Source organism: Trichophyton verrucosum, assembly GCF_000151505.1.
Source record: "Trichophyton verrucosum HKI 0517 chromosome Unknown contig00219_1.f1.exp, whole genome shotgun sequence".
Lineage (NCBI taxonomy): Eukaryota > Fungi > Ascomycota > Eurotiomycetes > Onygenales > Arthrodermataceae > Trichophyton > Trichophyton verrucosum.
This window is the reverse complement of record NW_003315506.1, coordinates 34,033-55,946: the sequence shown is the minus strand read 5'-3', so window position 1 is coordinate 55,946 and position 21,914 is coordinate 34,033. Positions and strand designations below refer to the sequence as shown.

Genomic DNA, 21,914 nt, shown 5'->3' with positions numbered 1-21,914 from the left:
CAACACTGGATGGACATAACTGGCAGAGTACGGGGCACAGCTGGTTTATTGGCACCGATTATCCATGGTCAAATTGATGACCTACTTAATTATAAATGACTATTACATTGGCGGAGATACACATGTGTGCCTGTGGCATAAACGAGCGGGAAGGGAGCGTGGTACAGAGAGTGATACAAAAGTAGTACAAAAAGGTATAGGATGGGATATATAGCTCTTTCCATCCACTGAGGAGGAGCTGGTATTTGGCACGATATTGCAGCTGTCTGCAGTCAAAGCCAACCTGGCTTATCGCTGGGTATCTATCCTCATGGGATATCGAAATATCGAAATACCACTTCAGACTGCAGGGCCCATAGAAGCAATGAAGGCCTTGGGACCGTTAGGTGCGAACACGGCGAACCCGACGCCGCCAACGATACCATAAACCAGACATGCGGCCGCGATCAGGCCACAAGTCTTGACTAGATTCATGAGCAGGCGTCGGAAGGAGGCCCAGCTGAAGGTCTTCCAGGCGTCGAGGATGCCAACGAGGCCGGCACCATCAGCGTCCACAGAAGTCACTTTGCCGTTAAAGGTTCGGTCGAAGGGGACGATGGTCTCGTCGTCCGCGGGCAACAGAGAGGCTGCAACCCGGACCATCATCACAGAGGCAGGGAGGTCAAGCACCAGGCCCAAGATCAGTGACAGAACCACGGCGCCGCCGGCATGCGCAAAGTAGATGGGACGGGGCTCAGCAAGAGAGTACATGCCACGCCCGTCGTAACGGAAACCACCGAACATCGCTCCAATAGCAACCGGAACGTGGAAGCTCAGCTGCGAGGCTACTGTCGAGATGAAAACGGCTGGTGCTATCTTGATCCAGTTCTTACGGATTGATGGGAAGCGTTGACACCAGGACTTGGAGCTGGGTGCAGCGATAACAGCGTGGATCCAGGCGAGAATCATGGTCGAAACGGCAACATCTGCAATCACTGGAGCAACAGCCCCCATAAAGCCAACCAAACCTGTCAAGAGACCACGGGTAAGAGTCAGGGCTACATAGTAAGTAAACCCACGGAATCGGGCACGGGGGCCACCGCGAGTACGCAGATGTTTGGTCGTTGAGCGGAGCCCGCTGGTGATGGGTTTATAGGCCGTGGGAAGTGCCTCAATTTCAGGCTGACCAAGGGGCTGCTGCTGCTGCTTCTTATCGATAGTGGCGCCTTTTGGACCGTCCTCGACCACGTCGCTGTAACTGGGCAGAGACGCAGCCGCCGGCGGGTTGGGATCCTCGATGATCGTCAGCGTAGTCACAACACGGCCATATGTATAGTCGATCTAGCAACCGCGTTAGTATCAGCTGAAACAAAGGACAGTGTCTATTTCAGGGCGCCTACAGCGATGAGTCCCACGATGAAGATCAGAGTGAGAACGGTAAAGGCGGCAAAAGGTAGAGAGAAGACCACACGTTTGACATCCTCCCGCTTAGCCAGATGCTGGGGGGCAGTCTCCAGCCCTCGACGGACGAGTGCCCCGATGATGTGCGAGGGAGAGATCATGGCAGCCTCGAGTGGTGGGCGGTTGGTTACAAAAAGAAAAGGGATCGTTTGGACCTTGATACACAGGAGAGACAACAGTTGGGTAGAGAAACGAAGGGAAGGAGGAAAGGAAGGAAGAAATGAGCGAGAGACAGTGATGCTACACAGATATGGATAACCGACGAAGATGCTGAGGGTGCTGAACGACGTTGAGGATGTTGGTTTCGTCCTTCGTCGTCGTCGTCGTCGAGGAGGTGGAGTCGCTCCCAAAAAGTGCCCAGGCACCAGCGTGTCACGTGCACAGTCAGCTCACTAACGAAAAAGGCCGCAAGGTGATGAGATGAGACATTATTATTCAACCTCCTTATTTTACTACCTCGCGAGCAAGAATTTCACGCAGGATCAGCCTGTCTATGTTGGGGGGGCTGTTGACCAATCCCAGTATCAAGAACGGAATGTATTAGTTGGTTATACACCCGGAAGGGGTTATACAGTAGTAGTAAGTGGTTATTATAGCCATATAAACCTGCCAAACGCTGCAAACAAACAAAGGGGCTCCGAAAACTCCAAGATACCTATCCCAGCTCACTTTGTCCATGCCCAAACCCATGCAAAGAATGTTTCCCAGTTCCTTCTAGTTGGTCCGTGATCGGGGAAAATTAACCTTCCCTTCCTGTGGGTTCCGCTCGTCGTTTGGACGCAGTTCCGCAGGTCGTTGGAGCACTCGGCACCCCAGGATGAGAAATGGAGCCCGTGTCTTCGTATCTTGTAGCCCACAAACAGCAGAATGAAGACGGGCAGCTATTGTTTGACACAGAACCCCTATTGCATCAGCTTTTGATCTGCATGCATCTGGATGCGTTGGGCGGTTTGACTTACGCTGATATATGAAACAACAAAAGCCCGGGTATCAAACGGATCGCTGAGAAATGCGGGTATCCCGTTGAAGACGAGTAATATAAAACACGACACCATCCCATAGCAGGCCTTCAGCCACTGCCCGTGCGATTTATATGGGTATCGTGGATTCTGCCGATCGTACACGCCGTTTTGCGACTCGGCAGTGTTGCCGAGTGAATTGGCCTCCTGAAGACTATTTCGTGCAAGTTGAGTCAGCTCCAAGATCCAGGGAAGCGTTGGGGCCCTCGCATCATGACACCTACGTTTGGTAAAAGCGCAAATATGTCGCACATATGATCCCGTAAACAATTAGGAACGATACTGTGCAGTTGGACGAAAGCTCACGCAGCCGCTACAGTTCACAATGTCAGCCAGACACAAATTTGGCAGAACCTAGGTTGGGATGACAAAGAGGTTCCTCAGTATATAATAGGCACACTTACATCGCCTGGACCTTTTCCGGGTCCCAGATATCCCAAAGCCAATATGGCCACGGTCGCCAGCACAGCTCTCGTTGGTACTCCAGCATGACATTGCTGCAGCCGCTTGGTTATAAACTCGGGTCCTGTTTGGTCTCTGAGAGCCAATGTGTGCATTACCCGTGACGCAACATACACAGAGTTTACGGCACAGGTGAACGAGGAAAACAGGTACATTCCGTTGAAAAACTCTCCTGCTGCCGGAAGGCCTGCTTCAACAACTGCAATCACAAACGGCGACTCTGTGGCCAGTGATACCGCTTCTCCATTGAGGAAAGGGTGATCGTATGGGACGAGGAAAGAACACGTTAGCATCGCCAGTACGTATAAAATGACGATTCGGAGTGTTATCTTTCTGGCCGCCATCTTCATGCACTCCGAGTCAGCAAGAGATTTACTCTCGGCTGCCGTAGCTGCAAATATATCCACAGCCACATACGAGTATATGACATTCACGGATGCATTCCTATAACCAAGGGCAGACAATAGCTATAGTTAGTGGCCTGGAGCAAATCAAATGGTATGAGCGAATTACGGTACACACCAAACTCCGAGAAACCTTCCCAGCCCTCCGTCTATTACCCGAACAGAGCCATCTTTATTTTTGATATGGTATTCGGGGTTGAAGAAAGAGTATGGGGAGTCCCAGTCTTTCAATCCGTCGCTGTTAGTCATAATACACCTTCAAGTTATCAAGTTCTGATGTGAGAGCAACCGGAGTGAACCTACACTTTGTTCCGAGTGGCTTCTGATAGTACGCAGATTTCCTTGCTGTTAACCTCCGCATTAGTTGGAGTCCAGGGATGCAAGCAATCAAGGGTATAGAAGTAGGGGGGGTTTAACGTACGATTCATCGCGCTGAGAATGACCATCATTACAATTAGAAGTATGATGAATATCATTTTAGCGCTTCCAACGACGTACTCGAGCATACCGAAATACTGACCCATTCAAACTAAATATTAGCCAGCGGAAAAAAATAATAATAATACTCTTTTCTTGCCGTATATTTGGCCCACCTTGACTGGAAATAGGTTTATCAATGCAATGACAACGATGAAAACGGTGATCCACACTGCAGTATCAACCCTCTCCCCTACTTCCCAAGTGACGTCTGTCTTTCCGTCCACATATCTATATCGGGCTGTTTCTGCAGCACCCACCATATTGTGGGTAGCTACCACTGCATAGGCGAACCTAGGGTTTGATGTCAGAAAGAGGACCTTACCAGCAGTATCCAGAGTATGCGATTGTCAAACTGACCAATATGTCCAGCCGACCGCAAAACCCACTCCGCGATCTAGGAATCTTCGTGGGAATTCCATCACCGGCGCATTAACTGGCATTAAGGCGGTCATTTCTCCCAAACATGATATTACAGCGCCAACCATCGTCCCCATGAGTAAGTATGCGACAACAGCACCGCCTGGTCCGCCGAGGGCGAGAATCATACCGCTTCCCAGGAATAATCCTATAGGATGTCGAGTTAGGAGTATGATCCAAAACTTCATTCCAGCCCAGTACATCTTTCACTCACCATTCCCAATGGTGCTGAAACGGGTTCGGTCGAGGTTAGCGTGTGCGACGTATTGTAGGGTTCAAAAGATTAGCATACCCGGAGAAAGCGATCATCTGTCAACAGTTAGCCATGCTGTCAGTTTAATATATGTACATGTAGACTGGGACTACGGTTGATCTCACGTTAATTTGAACCTCAGGTAATACCCTCCTAATTATCGAGTTAATATAGAGTCCGGAAATGCAATGAACTCATTACAACTATCCAAGAGGATCAATCACGACCACTGACCATAGGCTGTTCCCCCGAGTCTCGAATACTTCCTCCGCATATACCGGCTCCGCCAGAAGTAGGCCACATTCTGGATGTGAGTCTCGCCGCGTTATGGGCCCTTGGACTATGGTCGTGTTGGAATCTTTAATGCTCGACGCGGAGTTCTCCATGATAGTTGTATCGTCCATGCATGGTGCTCAGGGAGTGTAGGCGCCTGAGCAGCAAAATGATGATGAGGAGCTTTATATATGAGGGGATAGATGTGTAGTCTAGTTCTGATATCCTATATCGTCAGCTCTGGATATGCCCAGATAATATACAAGGAGCCACGGTACATTCCCTGCCACGATTATCGACGGGGGTATGTTTGGAAATAACCGCAATAGTAGCCCTGTTAAGAATATTAGAGTAATAGGGTGAGCGGACGAAAACAGATGTGTACAGTGACTGGAGAACATCTCTGCCCATCGATGAGGCTGAAGCCAGGGTATTTATATTTTTCCGTATGGGGACCGATGAATGCGCGGAGATCTTCCAACTGCATTGACCTCGCCCCTTGGACGGGTTACACGGCCCAGAGACAATCATTTCTTAGGCTATCTCTTGAAGAAGAGGGATGCGCAATCGCGTAATTCACAAACGTGGTTGGTTGTCTAGACCCCCTCGTGAGAGCTCCAGGGAGGCAGTTGATACACAGACTAGGCGAAGCATTCAGCCAGGAAGCTGCTGGATCTTCTGAGAGAGAAACATCTGCGTAGGCTGATTTTGATTACACGCAATGTAACTCCCATGCTGGGCAATATATGTATCCCTGCCACCACCATGTCTGGATGGGAGAAATTGTAGCAGGCATGCATATAACCCCTACACCCCCTTCGGTAAGGAAACCTATCCAAGCTACAACGCGGCCGCCCTCGACACAGGAATGGATTCACGGTTACAGACAAATCTGGATGCCCAGATTTTGGAGGCAGACCCTCGATCGAACTCAGTGGATAAATACATCCCCAAATACCACATATGCTGGAGGCCACCATGCATGCCTGTATCAAGAACGATCGAAGGGCCTTGGCCTTGTGTGAAAGAATGGCTGGCTGCCTAGACTGTGACTTGGGAGGCTAACTTTGTTGTTCAGACGGAAAATGTTAAAAATGCTGGGGGCAGACAGCAAGGCAATATGTGATTGGATAGGGTCCCATGTTTCCATTGATCCGGGGAGAGGTCCCAGATGAGCGGCTGAGGAAGCCCTGCCGCGTCTGCCACGGCATGGGAACATGGAGCTGTGATGTGTTCTGGGAATGTCCCTGAATTATGGAGTATTCCGTACAAACTCCTTGCTAGTAGTAGAAAAGCGAGCGTGGCACTCCGTACGGAGGAAGGGATGGAGGCCGAAGCCACACTTTGTCTCCCATCAGCGTTCGTTTGTCTGTGCCAGGCCGCACAACTCTTGGGATCGCCTCTGGCGCCTTGTCTCCTCGTATCTGTAGATCAGCACAGAAAAGGCAAACAAGAAATGGCATGTTCTCGTTTGTTTTGTTGCTCGTTACATAAAAGAAAGCTGAGATCCATGTTCGAATATCAGGCTGCCAAGGGAAGATCACGTGATTAACGGCTCACTGTTGTTCCGGCCTGGTCATACTGGAAAATAGGGGCCCGGGGGTTTTCCATCAGATGCCTAGTGGTATATTCGATATTATTTTATTATTATGAGATACCATAATTAAACTATTATTTAAAAAGGAACTATTTCTATAACTGCACCTACAGACAGCGCCGGAGATCGTCGTCTTATAGATAGACGATATGAAGCCCAAAGGCTGGAGGTCCAGTGTTCCTGTCAAAAGGTCAGCTTCGTCTTCTAATAACACCGAAGGCGACCCTGATCTAGTTATGGAGGATACCGAAGAGCTGCACCATCTGCTTGTCCGGCCATCCTACGAGTCAATATATGCCGACCAGCTCACTCGTGTCGGCCACAAAATTGACCCGGATCTCAGGTTGTTCCTCGCCTCCATCATTGCTCCAGATGAAGCGCGGCGGGACAAGGAAGCTTACCTCTTCTACTGGGTCACTTACGTCGCGGACCCGGATAACCTGGTCGACACTGATGACACCAGCCATTTACTACTATTCCACATAGTAATAGGGGCGGTGATAATGATAGTAACGAGCTTATCCCACCGGTACTAATCTTCGCAACCTCTAAGCGGCAGATAGCCAACCTTGGTAAGGATATTTATTATACACCCTTTCATTATGATATTGATTTTATAAGCGCTCCGACCCCCTGCAGGGCTATATAGTGAGTCCTTAAGGTTAAACGATGGACAAGTCGCCGGCGAAGGGTTTAAGCTAATTCTCCCCTTCCCGCTACGAGCGGTTCATGCCACCCCGAGCGAGGCGCGCGGACTAGTGACGGCACCTTTGTGGCAAGGGGCAGTGTCTCCGAGCTCTTCCAGCATGGATTCTTTTCCTTCGGTGGAGATGGGCGGGCTCAGAGGATTGAGAGACTGTTTAATAGGTGGAGGGAGCTGGTTGAAACTGGCATCCTGGTTGTGGGAGCGCATGGTGTCGAGGGGAGTATTGAGAAGTTCAAAGACGCGGAGACAGACGATGGCTGGATGCATTCCTGGATTCCTTCCAGCTGGTAGATTGATATAGCGCTGGGTATTCTATCAGGATACGGATAATCCAAGCGGCAGCTGACATAAACTCAAAATTCGTTCTTCGCCAGTACGAAATAATGCCAGGCAGCCAATGATTGCACTCCGTAGAGATATTTTAAATAAGTGTAATAAGGGAGGACTTTATTACTAGCCAATAGTATAACTTCTTTTTACTTAATAAATAGAAGTATAAAGTTAAACTACCACCTTTCTGCGAGTTTATTATGTAACTTTACTTCAACTCACGATGACTACCATTCACTGGGTCACTAGGCACCGTGCCAACGAAGGTATTGTTTGGAGCCAGGGATGTCAGTGTGCGATGGGGCTGCGGTGGTTGTAATATAACCTGACGGTATTCCGAAGCTACCTAGGTAGAGATTTCCAGTAGTATGGTCCGCCCGGGCGCCGGGCGGTATAGATATCACGTGAATAACTTACCTAATAATGTATTATGTAATGTACACAGCCAAAATATTATTACTTCCTCTTCTCGCAGCGCCGACATCATATCATCAACACAGGTCTTCTTATGCCGGATTACGCCGCGATGATGCTGCGTCTTGTATTACCGTTGTATGGACTGGATGATCAAGCTAGGGCTATCCTCGATGTTCCACGTTTTACTGTGCAACCTTGTGACGCCTTGTATTTTGCAGGGTGAAGTGACAATCCACAGCTTCAAGCGAAATAACCGCTTTGTTTACTCCACGAGAAGCGACTCTGAACAGTATACGGAGTACGGATTATGGAGAACACGTTTAACCCATGGACTCCATACTTTGTACTGCGGATAGGGTTACTCGGCGATTCCATTCTTCGTTATGAAGTTACTGCAGAGTACAGAGTACCCTCACACGCCTATCACCAACATCTTAAATACTTCGTACCTTGTTCCCATGTCACTGCGAACTAACTTATCGCATCGCATACTCCATATCGAGCGCTCTTCCGTCGTTGCAATGACTCACCATCCACTCGCCAGCTCAATTGTTTTGATTTTCCCTGGGGCCTCAATCCATCAGGATTTTCTGTGGCTGTTCCGATGCTTCGCTCCAGCTGATGATTCTCGATAGCAGGCTATGATTCGTCGTCAAGATTCCGTGCGCTGATCAATTAACTGGTTTGGCATCGCGAACACAGCCTGCCTGCTGTGATGGGTTAAGTTTCACAGCCTGTTATGCACAAAGCCTCGAAGAACCGAAACTCGCTCCTCCTGCTCGCATCCATAACCCAATGAGGATTAGTCGGAGGGCTGATCGTCAACTTTAATCAAAACCATTGCCCTGTATGGAGACATGACAGACCGAAGATATAACGGACAGACTCTTTGTGCTCTGTACAGCCACCATCCTAAATGTGAGAACATGCCATTGGCTCGAATGAGGAATTTGTCAGTCTCACACTCCTTCTCCGTACGGATTCATGGTGAATATATACGGGTACAGATATCCAGAGACCGGGGAGACTATTTACGGAGGAGCTATGGAGTAGTTACCATGCAGATACTCCGTATTTAAGTCAGCTCCCCATCCTCCAACTGCTGAAGGCCCACTAAAATATATGTTCGAAAGTTATGGAGCCTTTTCCCCGATTGCTTGTCGTTGCTTATTCCCAACCTGCGCTCAGAATGATTGGTCGCATCTTTCCACACTGGCAGCCTCAAAACCTTGACCTTCCACGTCAGCCTCACAGCCAGGCTATCGCTTCTTGATACAATCCATTCACTTCCCAATCGTTTCCCCCCTTTCTTTGACTCTTGTTCCTTTTTCTAGGCTTTCAAGTATTTATATTTCCCTGCAATGCCTCCGTCTTGGATTTTAGACAAGCTTCTTTGCCAATCCTGCCAAGCCACGAGAATAACTACCCCCCTAAAATCGTGTGGTATTCTCTTTTCACGATGCGGCTCAAGAATATATTTCGCCGCAACTACACTGAGTCAAACTGGAGGAAACCTCTCCCTTTAATAGAAAGCCCAATCGCCTCCGAGGATGAAATCCTAGAGAAAAACAGCCATGGCTCCCATGATGGCGCTCACCCTGATGCACCGCATCCGGGGGAGGCGGACAATTTGAGTACTCACGAGGGTCCTGTTCTCAAGAAGAACCACGAAGCAACCACAATGGAGCTATTCTACGATCTCTTCTTTGTCGCTACACTCGCCATTTTCCATGCTACTCACGAAATCAACACTTCTGACAGTAAGGCCTCGCCTCATCCTACCTTTTACTTCGGTTAATGATTCTAATATCACTGCAGGCGTCAAGTCGTACATAGCATTCATAACCATCCTGTGGTTTTGCTGGCTACAAGCGGCCTTGTTCGACATTAGGTTCTACACTGACTCTATTATTTCCCGGATCTTCAAGGCTCTTCACCTAGGCATCATGACTGGACTTGCGGTGCTGTCAGTCAACTTCAGCGTCACTAATATCCTCGAGCACCGCGGACGGTTCGCTAGCATGTGTTACCTTCTCATGGTGTCTAGATTTATTCTCGTCGCTCAATATACGACCGTTGCTTGGTACCTGAGAGGCCATAAACAGACATTTACTGCTAAATTTTTGGTTATTGCTACCCTCTTCATCTCAGCAACAGTGTTCCTGGGCTTAGGAGTGAGCGCACACTCCATCCAGTCACCAAGAGTACACATCGCCTGGTATGTTGTCATAGCCTGTGAGGCTGTGTTCATGATTGCCATATCTAGCTTCTGGAAAGTCTTGTCCTTCAGGGGAACTCCAATCGTCGAGAGATTTGGGTGCCTTACATTGATTGTTCTTGGGGAGGGCATTGTTGGAATGACCAAAGCTGTAAGGGACACCAGCTTGTACTGACACTGTACGCAGTAACACAGTAACTAACCAAATACTAGATCAAAAGCATCGCGCTCGGCACTTCGACTATATCAGGCACATCTGTTTCCCTGGTTATCTGCCATGTTCTTATCATATACTTCGTTTATATGCTGTACTTTGATCAAATTGATGTGAAGTGCTTTGGAACCATCCGTCAGCAGATCTGGGCACTCTTTCATTACCCGCTCCATGTCGCGATCCTCGTTACTAGTGAAGGAAGTCGTTCGTTCGTGCTATACGATGTGGCTAAGAGGATCTATGAAAATGCTCTCGTTGGACTCATGAGCAAGGTGAATCGAGTCCAGTCTGCTGCAGACTTGGTTCAAGGGCTCCAGGAGATTATTGTCGATATCTCCAGCAAGTTAAAATCGACTGATGGAAAACCTGATTTCACCCCTATATACAAGAAGTTGTTGTCCTTCAAGGAGTTTTCTATAGCCTCGGAAGAGGTTCGTGAGCTCCTGGAAGAGTTTCTGGCAGAATCTCTTGTCTGGATTATGCACACTTTTGGTATTGAAGTTAAGGAAGAAACTGGAGGGAAAACGCCAAAGGTAGGAAAGGAAGAGGGCAAAGCAGCTATCCAGGAACTCGTCCAGATTTCTAGCGCTGCCACCATCGTCTTCCGCTTCTTTTTTACTGCCGCCGGACTCACGCTTGTTCTCCTTGCCATTCTACACTGGTTCTCGAAGTCCCATAAAAGCCGTGCCGAGATGCTGAGCATTATTGTCACTACCACTATTGGCGTGTTTCTATCCTTGTTGGCTGTAATGTCCAACTTTGACAGTGCCGTGAAAGAGTCAGCTCTTGGGAATTGCATTGATAGTGCTTGGGTTACTCCAACCGTTGCTCTCACGTATATTGGAGGTATTGTCTGACTCTGCCCCTGGTATCTTTGACTGTCCAAGGCTAACTACCCTGCCTCTAGTTATTGCAATCGATAATATTATTATCTGGGTATCTCATATACGCAGGCACAAAAGCGAACCTAGGGTGCAGTACGAACCCGTGTCTTGAACAAAAATTCTGTGCATATATATACCCAAATCCTGCAATACTCTGGTGCTCCCTGGTTTTATCCTAGTTTTTTTCATTTGTTGAAGCAAAGGGCAATAATTTATTTACACTGTCAGCATTTAGCGTTTAACTCTTTTAATTCTTACTTTGACATCTTATACCCAGCCTAACGACCAAAGAGTGTGTAACCACTACCTGGCATGTGACTAGAAAATCTGTCCATAAGTAGGCCTTTGATGCATGTCCCAGTTACAAGGGGGACACGATAGATCAGGCCATCGTGTCATCGGTCAGATACGTGACAAGTGGCCTCGAAATTCCCTCCGGCTAAAATATTGGCGTAGTTATTTGGTTTGCTGCAACCCTCGAGCCTTCAGCCATGTCACTGACATGGAACCTTAACTAGCTAAGTAGTTGACATCGACGGTCCTGGTAACCCCGAGTAGTACGGAGTAACTCAAGGGGCTTCGAGGCCAGGCCGCCAGTTACCAACCAGATGCTAAATGCTCAAAATGAGGAGAACTGCATATATCTTGGGCGAGAATGCTACAAAATCGGTTCGATATCGTATTATTTTGTTTCGATGCTGATGCATGAACCACATCAGTAGTATGTCTGGGCTTGTCATGTGTCACGTGAAGTCGTCTTTTTGGGTTCCTTCCTTTCAAAACTTTAAATGTGACCTTGCTGACTAATAAACTTAAAAGACTAGCACACGTGATTCTCGGTAAATACATTATCCTGAGCCGAGCCGAGGTCCGAGTTCCAATCCCGGCTCGCGCCAAAAAGAAGCTGCCCAGTGATAAGAAGCGCGGCAGCAGCAAAAGACGAACATCTTCGTCTTCCATATGATAGCCAGTGTATTATTTGATCCCCTTTTTGCGCTTCGTCTTCTTCACTTTGCTAGTCGTCTTTCTTTTCTGCATATATCTGTGCCCGCTTTTCCCAATAGACTGCATACTGTTGTCTAGCTATACCGTTATACCTCGAGCATGGCATCCAAAGTCCCCGCTGCGCCCGTCCCGGCACAAAAGGAACCAGAAGCTCCCTCAACCACAACGAACACTACACTTGCACAAGTCCGCTCGTTTGTAGCTGGTGGTGTTGGTGGTGTCTGTGCCGTTGTGGTTGGCCATCCCTTTGACCTGGTGAAAGTGCGACTCCAGACCGCAGAGCGAGGTGTCTACACCGGTGCCATAGATGTTGTTAAGAAGACTATCGCCCGGGAGGGTGTAGCAAGAGTGAGTAACCTCCCCCCCTTTTTTTTAATTGCATATTCGTCTTGCCTTGTTCTGGTTACTGATTTTCTCTGCTGTCTAGGGACTATATGCCGGTGTCTCTGCTCCCCTAGTTGGAGTCACTCCAATGTGTACGTGCTTCTTCAGCCCTCTCTCAGATTATTCTTGCTTGCAACTAACACGTAACGTATTCTGTAGTTGCTGTTAGCTTTTGGGTATGTGCCCGCCGCCTTGTTCGCTTTGCCCTATTTTCCTGTCGTTCTGACGATCTGACTGTGTACAATAGGGGTATGATCTAGGGAAGACCCTTGTTCGCACCTTTTCAGACGTCCCTGTTCGCAACAACACCCCTCAATTCACCATTGCCCAGATATCTGCTGCCGGCTTCTTCTCTGCGATTCCTATGACCTTGATTACGGCCCCTTTTGAGCGAGTCAAGGTGCTGCTTCAGATTCAAGGACAACACCCGCCACCTGCTGGCCAAAAACCAAAGTACAGCGGTGGACTTGACGTTGTTCGGCAGCTATACAAGGAGGGTGGAATCCGCAGTGTCTTCCGCGGGAGTGCCATGACGCTCGCCCGCGACGGTCCCGGATCTGCTGCTTACTTTGCTATGTACGAATATGTTAAGCGAAGCTTAACCCCCAAGGATGCAGATGGTAATGTCACAGGAGAGCTATCTCTGCCTGCCATCCTTACTGCGGGAGGAGCTGCCGGAATTGCGATGTGGATACCTGTTTTCCCTGTTGATACCGTCAAATCACGGCTGCAAAGTGCTCCCGGAAAACCGACTATCGGCGGCACTATTAGAAGTATTTATGCGAGCGGCGGCTACAAGGCATTCTTCCCTGGGTTTGGTCCTGCTCTTGCAAGAGCAGTCCCTGCCAATGCAGCAACTTTGTAAGAAACATCCATGCCCCATTTATTAAATTATGGATCTTTGCTGATATTCCTGTGTTGCAGCCTCGGTGTCGAGTCAGCTCATAAGGCAATGACGAAGTTGTTTGATTAATTGCATTGCTCCTTAAGAGTTTCGACCTTGTATATGGCTGTAGAGGACCTGGCCTCTGATATACCCCTTCCATCCTTTATTCCTGGAGTGGATGATAACCTATGATATGATAGCCCTCTTGGTGCTAATTTTGGCGATTTTTGTGTCTTCATACTTCCATCGCCAGCTGAATTATATTATACTGTGCATGTCCCTGTATAGATTTGGGCATTTCTCTGGATATAAAAGTGCCTTGCTTTGTTTGATATTTTAGATGGTTTTGAATCTCGGGTGTTATATCAAAACTTCTTATTATTACTCTGACCGCTTTATCCCATCTTTCCCGACTATACTCTTAGTAAACCCTTGGGGGAGGAGTGATTATGCCTTAAACTTGCCTCCACAGTAAGGGCATTCATCAAACCGTTCAAGGAGTTTTGCCAGTAGCCCTTTGGTACCTTCGATACCCAACGCTTCACTAGTGTTATCCAGGCACTCCCTTCCACATCTACAGCATCTCTTTGAAATGGATGGGTTCTGGATGGACAAGAATGTCAACGCACACCGAGCTATACATCGGCATTTATTAACACTGGACCCAACTAAAGCCATCAGGATGCATGGATAAAGTTATAAGGATTCATTACATACCAAATAAATGACCTCCCACACATTGTGACTCTACTGGCGAAAACCATTCAATCCCGCCGCCACAGATATCGCACTGTTCGAATATGCCTGCTCCGTTGCTTTCGAGTTGCTCGCTTGATTTCGGTGGTATTGTAACAGCATTCAGTTTGTTCGATCCTTCGGCGAGATCCTCTAGCAGAGATATTTCTAAACCTAGGTCTAAACTAGACTCGTGGGCTAAATATTGGAGTACTTCCTTTGCATGAGAAGATGATTCCAGGGCTGAATGAAATATCGTAGAGCAAGCAGCCGCGTATAGTAGTTTTCGCAACCAGAGGTCGTCCGGAGATTGTGGTTGCTTATTCGCCAAAGTGAAAGCTATAACCTTGCCTGCGGAGTGCTGTATGCTGCTAGGTGTAATGGCTGGCATATGCCATGGTAGTCCTAGTTCGGTGTGATCGGATCTTGCTAGGCTTGGAGGGGCAAACAATATTGTTGTCCTTTCCTGAGAAGAAGTAGTGTGCTGTACCATATCCGTAGGATGAAAGGTCGCACAGGTGGCTATCCATCCACGATGGCTGCATAGGCCCCAAGTCTTCGCTGTTGACATACCACCTAAGTCATAATCTAGATCGAATCGATCCCTGCAACCTTCAACATTTCTTCTCAGGTAATCGTCTTGTGAAAATTTGTCGCCATTTGATAATGGTTGTATCTTGCTTCTCATGCTGGGAAACTCAAGTTGATGCAAGGAGGATAATGTCAAGATATAGAGGTCACTGCTATTACTTGTATCCCCCACTCGAGAAGTAAAGCCTGCTTTTGGTTAGAATATGACTTAACAGGAGGGGCTAGGAAATATTGATGTCCATACCTGAAATCGGATGCCATTTTGCAAGTGAAGCGTCGAATTTTTCTTCGTGAATGTCTACCCTAAGAATACTTTCCGACCATATATTCTTGGGAATTGTCAAAATAACAAATCCACATATTATACCAGCTGCTAACCCAAGATTGTGGCTGGTCTCCTGAGCCAACGCGAATTAGTGATATGGTAATACAGTGGCTGAAGGAACAAGGAACCTACTGCAGTTTCTATCCAGTGTAATGGACCCTTTATATCACGGTCGGTCGTTGTATAGTCAAGGGTCCACTCCAGGTTAAGCAGCTCAATTCGTTTGATCGTAATCTCAGTGTTCATGGAAATAGTGTCAAGATCCAGGCGTAGAATAGCCAACTCCGATCCAAACATAAAGGCAATTAGAGAGGACCAGATACGTAAATCTGCAGCTCCATGGTCCCCCAGCATTGGTTTATTCAACCAAGTGCTTGAGGAAACACGTGTTATTGTAGCCCTTTTTGCCGTGTATTCTGAGAATACAGAGCCTTGTTCTATAGACCGAGAAAGGCAGATGCCTTCAGAAGATGCAGAGTAATGAGTAAGAACAACTGCACTGGCACTCTGTCCATATGAGGGTGCAGTAACCCTAAGAATCACTATGTCATTGGTATCATTGCTGACGACGAGGAAATTTATGCCACTATTATGGCAAGAGTCTGGATCGTTGAACTTATTCGGGGCGAAATAATTCCAGGAAAATGCCCTAATTCTTTGTTTTCTTCGTAACAGAGGGCCATTATCACCCGTGAGGGTCTTGAAATACTTCCTGAGCGCGTGGTTAACAACAAGTGCTCTGTTCCATTTGGAAGCACCGTCCACCGCCTGCCAGAGAGATAAGGCTAGGTTGCTAGTTAATACAGCTAGCATGCATTTTCCATATGCCGCCAGACGGGGAGCGGACCAGGCTACAGCGATCGCATGGCTCATAGATTGCTCCTCGCCGATAGAAAAGGTGGCACCAGGCTCCGGGAGCAGAAGAGGCAGCTCATCCAGTGTGAAAGCATTGGTTTTGAGTTTGGATATGTCCCACTGCGCGCCACTTGACCTTTGAGCGGCCTGATCCTGCTGCTTCTCTTCTCTATTTGGCTTGGGGGACTGTTTATTGATTGTATCAGTTAGACTTGGAATGGTTGAGCTTCATGAAGATGCGCAACACACCAGGACATAGACAATTTCCCCACTGGCAACAGCAATTTCGCCATCTGCTGACCATGACAGACAGTTGTCGCAGGATGGATACGATCGAAGCTCTAGAGGTTCTAGCATGATTGTGTTGGATGATTTAGAAGTTTAAAAACATCCATGTAACTAGTTAAACGGTGCGGTTAACTAGTTTTTTTAAATGAAGTTGCTGGCTGAAATATTGGCTAACTAGTTAACTACTTAGTTATCTAAGCACATTAACCACCTAAATAGTTGAACGTACATAACTACAAGTCGGAAGTTTGGTTAGGGCTCTATACTCAACGGTGCCCGTCTATCATTTAGTTACGAGTACCATGTCCTAACTACTGGTCTAAACAGAGAAGTACTGGGCAAGTTATAGTATCGGAGTGAACCATCCTATATACTGATAGCATTCAGCTTGCCGCAAATACAGCCCGGTTCCTTGTGCAAAGACGACCTTATTGGCTCTCTGTATATTTTATAGATATTGAAAATCTGACCCAATATATAACTAGAGGCTGGGCTAGGTGACCAGGCCAAGAAAAGTCCCAGCAATGGGGTCCCATGTCTGATCCCAGCGATTTCTACTCTCCTTAACCGCTCCCTCTCGGAGCACCTTTAGAGCGCTTCCATCACCGCCAAGTACGCTCTTGAGAAGTCCCGACAATTTATCTGCACTATCAAATCCCAGCCCAGTGACCCCTTCGGTGACAAGTTCAGGCCAGGCTTCGTATTGATCCCAGCCAACAACTGGGAGGCCAGCACCAAACATATCAACAACCTTCATTGGAAGATCAACACCGCTGCTACTTGTATGCAGACAGACCCCCAATGTGGCACATGCAAGCAATTGTGCATAATTCTCGAAGGAGAGCCAGGCTGTTTTTATAAATACATTGAAGAGTTTTCCTTCAGCTTTTAGCTTGTCTATCTGGGAGAGGTACATGTCCTTTAGCGGCCCCTTTCCGGTGATAATAACAAGAAGAGGGACCGAAGGGAGAACTGAGGACTTCGCCGATGTAGAGTAACGACAGAGAGCATCGAGTAAAAGAGAAAAATCTTCGTCAGGTGTCCAGGATGTAGAACTAACAAGGAGTCGACACCGGCCCTCGATAATATCTGTGGCACTTTGACTTGTCTCAGGAATTGAAGACAAAATTGCAAGACGTCGCTTCTCATCAAAGATCGGGCTGAAGGCTGAAGAAGGCCGATCGTGAAGTACCATAAGAGGCTTTTTAATCTCGAATTGCTCCCGCAAGATCCGAGCCATGGCATTGCTGACACAAAAGTGGGCAGTAGCATAACAAGAGAAAGCTTTCTCATACCATGCCATAAGTTTGACCATGGGGTGGGCGGACCCAAGCTTCAATGCAAGAATAGAATACCCAAAATTATGCCAGTCAATAATGAGACGGCTATGCCGGAGGTGGCAGGCAAGTAGCGCGAGAGCAAGAGTTGGTGCTGCTGGTGGATTCTGTGGCCATTGTCCCAAGGTTTATAGACAAGTTCTTAGCAGGCTCATTCCTTGTCTCAAGTCCGCGATTTATTCAACAATGATAGCAAAGAGACAAGTAAAGGGCGGTGACAGATAAACGGGATGTTCGTTACTGGAAAGGCTTACCTGGACTAGTATCCAATGGGCAGGGCCTGTACGATAGCCTAGCGCAGTCCAGAGGTGCCATGCTTGTTGCAAGACCTCGAGGATCGCAGCAACAGGAAACAAGAATTTCTTCTTGGTCTGTAGAAGAGCTGGGGGGGATGGGAGGGCCACAATTGATATAAGGGGATGATCCAGAAGTTCCTGGTTTGGAGTAGAATCTGCAACACGGTTAAGTGTTGGCGAATTGGAACTCGAACGGGGCAGCCAGAGTAAGCATACTATGGTATCCTATAACAGTGACTCGGCCACCATGCCGTGCAATGCTAAGTGCATGGCACTGCATCCGCGGGCTATGCCCTATATCCCCTAGAACTACGATCTGAACTGACACTGCATCGTGGGTCTCGGATGATTTCTTCTCACGCCGTGTGGGCAGCAGTTGGATAAATGCTACTGAAGAAAAACCGATGGCAAGAATGGATAGTAGCAGCACCAGAGTCATGGTCCTCTATTCGGATTTCTCTCCATTTAATGTAGCCCGGTTGCTGTTATCAATTGGGGTGTCGTCGGCCTCGTCGAAAGAGGTTGATGTAGTTCGTTCAGGCACGTAGCAGCTTTTTGCAGGACGGAATGGAGCCGTAGACGATTATATAAGCCGGTTCGTAGTAACTATATTCCGAAATGGATGCACTAAGTTGTTTTGGGTAAGGCGTGAGGCGGGTAAATAAGCTTCTTATGCTGACATAACGGATTGATAAACCCTAAATCTGCGACCCCGAAAAAGCCCCCTGATCGGGCGAAGTTGATAGTGGCCACTTCGCTTTGCTGGACGACGACAGCGAAGACAGTCACAGTGACGAGGAGGTACCCGAGGCAATTTATTTACCTGATTGCTAACGCCGATACCTTGTCTCCGTGGACAGCCGAGATACGCTGCTGCCGACTCACTTACTCTCACGCCAGGAGCGAGACCAGCCAGCCGAGCAAGTCCCTACCGACTCTTGACAATCCATTGAACGGACTTATCGCGCTGGATGCGGCGATGGCCTAGGTATCTCGATTGAACAAGCTTATGAGATAATGGGGAATGTCGGCCCCACTGATTTCGCAGGCCATGAATGGCGCCCGTGGCGGGAAGTCCCATCGCGGACGCGGCCATAAGAGGAATCATGGCAACTCAGCCAACCATGCCTTACCACAGGTGTTGCCGTACACAGGAGGCGCAATACCACTACAAGATGCACATGCACCTGTTTACTCTTCTAACCTTGTCAAGGAGGAGGCCTCTACTCAATACCTTGACAAGCAAGGCCCCGGCTTGATGAACACTTTGAATGGCGGAGCAAGCTGGGATGAATATCATGGGCATGGATATACTGCCTCCCAAGATGAGCTTCCGTTTGGACATGCCACCAGCAGTCATGTACATATGCAAACCACTCTGAAGCAGCGTGTACCACATTCGGCCAGGTTAGTGCACGCATTCAAAACCATTTCCTACTATAGTATCTTTTATCGTGGGAGGCCATCTAACTGATTACTCCCACAGTCCCCAAGGGCTTGGACAACAGATAATTTCTGGTCTTCTTACTGCCATGCCGTTCGTGATGTCCTATCTCCTTGCAGGGCCCATCCGCTTGGGCACTGCCAAATCCGAAACCCAGAGTACGAAGACGTCGCATTCTCTTCGATTTGCTGGCATCCCGCTAGTAGTATCATGTGCATATGTATCTGTTGCTCTACTAGTACATGGTATATACGAAAAAATACGCCAGGGGCGTGTGAATGGAAATGCTGGACCTACGGATGGCTTTCAGTCGAATCGCTCGAGTCTTTACGATGGGATGAGAACCGCAATATGGATGATCCTGCCCCTTTATGCTTCTTTCATGATCGGATTTGATGTCGTAATTGCTGTGCTACTATTGAACATTTTCACGGATTCGAGGACTGGCTCTAGTGGGAATACGTTGACTAGAACAATACGGACTCTTAAACACAGGAAGGTATCAGCATTGTTTATTGTCGCCATGGCTGTCTTGGATATTACCTATATATCCTCTGCTCAACCTCTAGAGGTATTCAAAGGGTACATGGCCATTGCTGCTACTATAACGCTTCCGTCCCCCGGTTCTCTCTTGACGCTCACTGATACCGCTGTGGATGAAAAGTTCGCTTCAAGGAAGGATAATATCGACGATACAGCTACTGTGAACCTCGTTATTGGCACAGTGCTTGGGGCGTTGGTCTTATTTGTTGTCTTGTTCTCGGGTGGTTTCAGTGCAGTATCTCTATCATTCCTTCCTGTCTTTGTTGTTGGGTTATTCACAGCAACATCCCAATTGATATATGGTATTGATGCTACTGGCAGGCCGAGTCTGCCTACCATTGCGTCGGGCGCCATTATTGCCATCATAGCTACGTTTGTAACATCTCAAACACACATTATACCCTTACAAGCTACTAGGTTTGGGCTCGCTTGTCTCGCATCCTTCGCCGACTGCAAGATGGTACATAACGACAACCACTCACAGGAAAAGATGGAAAAGAAACCCTCTCGAATGACTATATGGCTTTTAGGGGCGTGCGAACAGTGGCCTTTTATACACGCTATCCTGAAGGAAAGGGATTCACGCCGTATTTTCTATTTTATGAAGTGAGTCGTTCATTCGTATTTGTTCTGGACTTTGGGCATATTATCTTGCTGACCCTAGTATATAGCCTGAACCTAACGTTTATGGTAGTCCAGTTGACCTATGGTGTCGTTACTGGTTCTCTGGGACTGCTGAGTGACAGTATTCACATGTTGTTTGACTGTTTTGCTCTCGCTGTTGGCCTAGCGGCCGCTGTCATGAGCAAGTGGCCACCGAGCTCTCGTTTTCCATATGGCTACGGCAAAATTGATACGCTTGCAGGTTTTGGAAACGGTGTGTTTCTGATGTAAGTAAATCCTTCTTGAATAAACACCACGCCATGGACAAAAGTTGCTGACAATCCCACAGGATTATTAGCGTTGAGATAATATACGAGGCCGTGGAACGGTTGATGTCAGGCAGCGAAGTGCATAGGATTGGCGACCTCTTTGTTGTAAGCTCGCTTGGCTTGGTTGTTAATATGGTTGGGATATTTGCATTTGACCATGCGCATCATGGTCACGGCCATGCTGGACACGATCATGATCATGGACACGGGAATGAAAATATGCACGGTATATTCTTACATATACTTGCTGATGCACTTGGATCAGTGGCGGTTGTTTCGTCCACTGTACTAGTGCACTTTTTCGGGTGGTCTGGGTTCGATCCGATTGCGTCGTGCTTGATAGCGATTCTGATATTTGTCTCAGCTATACCTCTTGTTATCAGCAGCTCGAAGACCCTGCTTCTCGCATTGCCGGCAGACGTTGAGTATAGTCTTCGGGATACTCTTGCTGGGGTTAGTGTCATGCGGGGGGTAGTTGGATATACCGTGCCAAAATTCTGGCTCGATGATACCGTCCACGACCATAACCACAAACATCATAGTCACAGTCATAGCCATGACCATGACCATGGCCATACCCATACACATACACATAACAGCCATCAGCATAACCGCGGGGGAAGCCATTGCTCTTCACATCATAGCTACAACTCCCACTCTGATAATCACTCCCACACCCACAATCATGCCCACGGTCATACGAAGTGTGGCAGTCACAGCCACAGCCATGGGCCTGTCGACGACCATGGCAATAGACGCGTCCTCGGGGTCATACACATCATTGCTTCGAAAAACTCAGATTTGTCAGATGTCCATACCCGTGTGGCCGATTACTTGAGCGAGAAAGGGATGGACGTTTTGATCCAAGTCGAAAGAGAAGGGGATGGCAAATGTTGGTGTGGTGGAGGTAAATAGTAATGGGAGGTACTTACTCAACACGTGGTCGGATGAACATCCTTCCTTACATACTGCAGTTAATATATTTGATATGGGTGTACACTAAACCAGTTGGTAGTCATGTATCTAATCTACCAATGTTATGATTTCCCGAGTTAATTATTGCCTAATGAAAACTACCAATCCTATGTCCTACGAACGGGCATTTATCGAAAAATGCAGTATGATTTGTATATAGCTGCAAAGTTTAATAAGGGCATATATTGAGGTCTGTAAGGTGAT

General features: G+C 47.8%; 8 protein-coding genes across 8 annotated transcripts in view; 4 read left to right on the top strand and 4 right to left on the bottom strand.

Annotated features, from left to right (window-relative positions):
- Window positions 1-1,541, bottom strand: part of TRV_02554 (uncharacterized protein) — a gene marked incomplete at both ends in the record, with an annotated part of 2,219 nt that extends 678 nt beyond the window's left edge. The window contains 3 exons of the mRNA XM_003023282.1: window positions 107-344; window positions 404-1,320; window positions 1,380-1,541. Coding sequence (XP_003023328.1) covers window positions 107-344; window positions 404-1,320; window positions 1,380-1,541 — 1,317 coding nt within the window. The remainder of the gene's footprint in view (window positions 1-106; window positions 345-403; window positions 1,321-1,379) is intronic.
- A 780-nt stretch (window positions 1,542-2,321) lies between these two features.
- TRV_02553 (uncharacterized protein) lies at window positions 2,322-3,574 on the bottom strand (the record flags this gene model as incomplete). The annotated part of the gene is made up of 5 exons (XM_003023281.1): window positions 2,322-2,342; window positions 2,400-2,613; window positions 2,684-2,772; window positions 2,864-3,365; window positions 3,444-3,574. The coding sequence occupies 5 exons, from the start codon at window positions 3,572-3,574 to the stop codon at window positions 2,322-2,324; spliced, it is 957 nt and encodes a 318-aa protein (XP_003023327.1).
- A 2,920-nt stretch (window positions 3,575-6,494) lies between these two features.
- TRV_02552 (uncharacterized protein) lies at window positions 6,495-6,881 on the top strand (the record flags this gene model as incomplete). The annotated part of the gene is made up of 1 exon (XM_003023280.1): window positions 6,495-6,881. The coding sequence occupies one exon, from the start codon at window positions 6,495-6,497 to the stop codon at window positions 6,879-6,881; it is 387 nt and encodes a 128-aa protein (XP_003023326.1).
- Window positions 6,882-9,257: 2,376 nt separating this feature from the next.
- Window positions 9,258-11,087, top strand: TRV_02551 (uncharacterized protein; the record flags this gene model as incomplete). The annotated part of the gene is made up of 3 exons (XM_003023279.1): window positions 9,258-9,558; window positions 9,635-10,167; window positions 10,230-11,087. 3 exons carry the CDS (start codon window positions 9,258-9,260, stop codon window positions 11,085-11,087), a joined length of 1,692 nt encoding a protein of 563 aa, XP_003023325.1.
- A 1,131-nt stretch (window positions 11,088-12,218) lies between these two features.
- Window positions 12,219-13,368, top strand: TRV_02550 (mitochondrial tricarboxylate transporter (Ctp), putative; the record flags this gene model as incomplete). The annotated part of the gene is made up of 3 exons (XM_003023278.1): window positions 12,219-12,467; window positions 12,547-12,595; window positions 12,764-13,368. 3 exons carry the CDS (start codon window positions 12,219-12,221, stop codon window positions 13,366-13,368), a joined length of 903 nt encoding a protein of 300 aa, XP_003023324.1.
- Window positions 13,369-13,836: 468 nt separating this feature from the next.
- Window positions 13,837-16,252, bottom strand: TRV_02549 (uncharacterized protein; the record flags this gene model as incomplete). The annotated part of the gene is made up of 5 exons (XM_003023277.1): window positions 13,837-14,024; window positions 14,107-14,901; window positions 14,960-15,113; window positions 15,173-16,081; window positions 16,145-16,252. The coding sequence occupies 5 exons, from the start codon at window positions 16,250-16,252 to the stop codon at window positions 13,837-13,839; spliced, it is 2,154 nt and encodes a 717-aa protein (XP_003023323.1).
- Window positions 16,253-16,676: 424 nt separating this feature from the next.
- TRV_02548 (uncharacterized protein) lies at window positions 16,677-18,255 on the bottom strand (the record flags this gene model as incomplete). The annotated part of the gene is made up of 3 exons (XM_003023276.1): window positions 16,677-17,627; window positions 17,775-18,041; window positions 18,130-18,255. 3 exons carry the CDS (start codon window positions 18,253-18,255, stop codon window positions 16,677-16,679), a joined length of 1,344 nt encoding a protein of 447 aa, XP_003023322.1.
- Window positions 18,256-18,867: 612 nt separating this feature from the next.
- On the top strand, window positions 18,868-21,650 carry TRV_02547 (CDF zinc transporter (Msc2), putative; the record flags this gene model as incomplete). Its single annotated transcript, XM_003023275.1, has 4 exons — window positions 18,868-19,223; window positions 19,303-20,409; window positions 20,475-20,693; window positions 20,765-21,650. The coding sequence occupies 4 exons, from the start codon at window positions 18,868-18,870 to the stop codon at window positions 21,648-21,650; spliced, it is 2,568 nt and encodes an 855-aa protein (XP_003023321.1).
- Window positions 21,651-21,914: the final 264 nt, after the last annotated feature.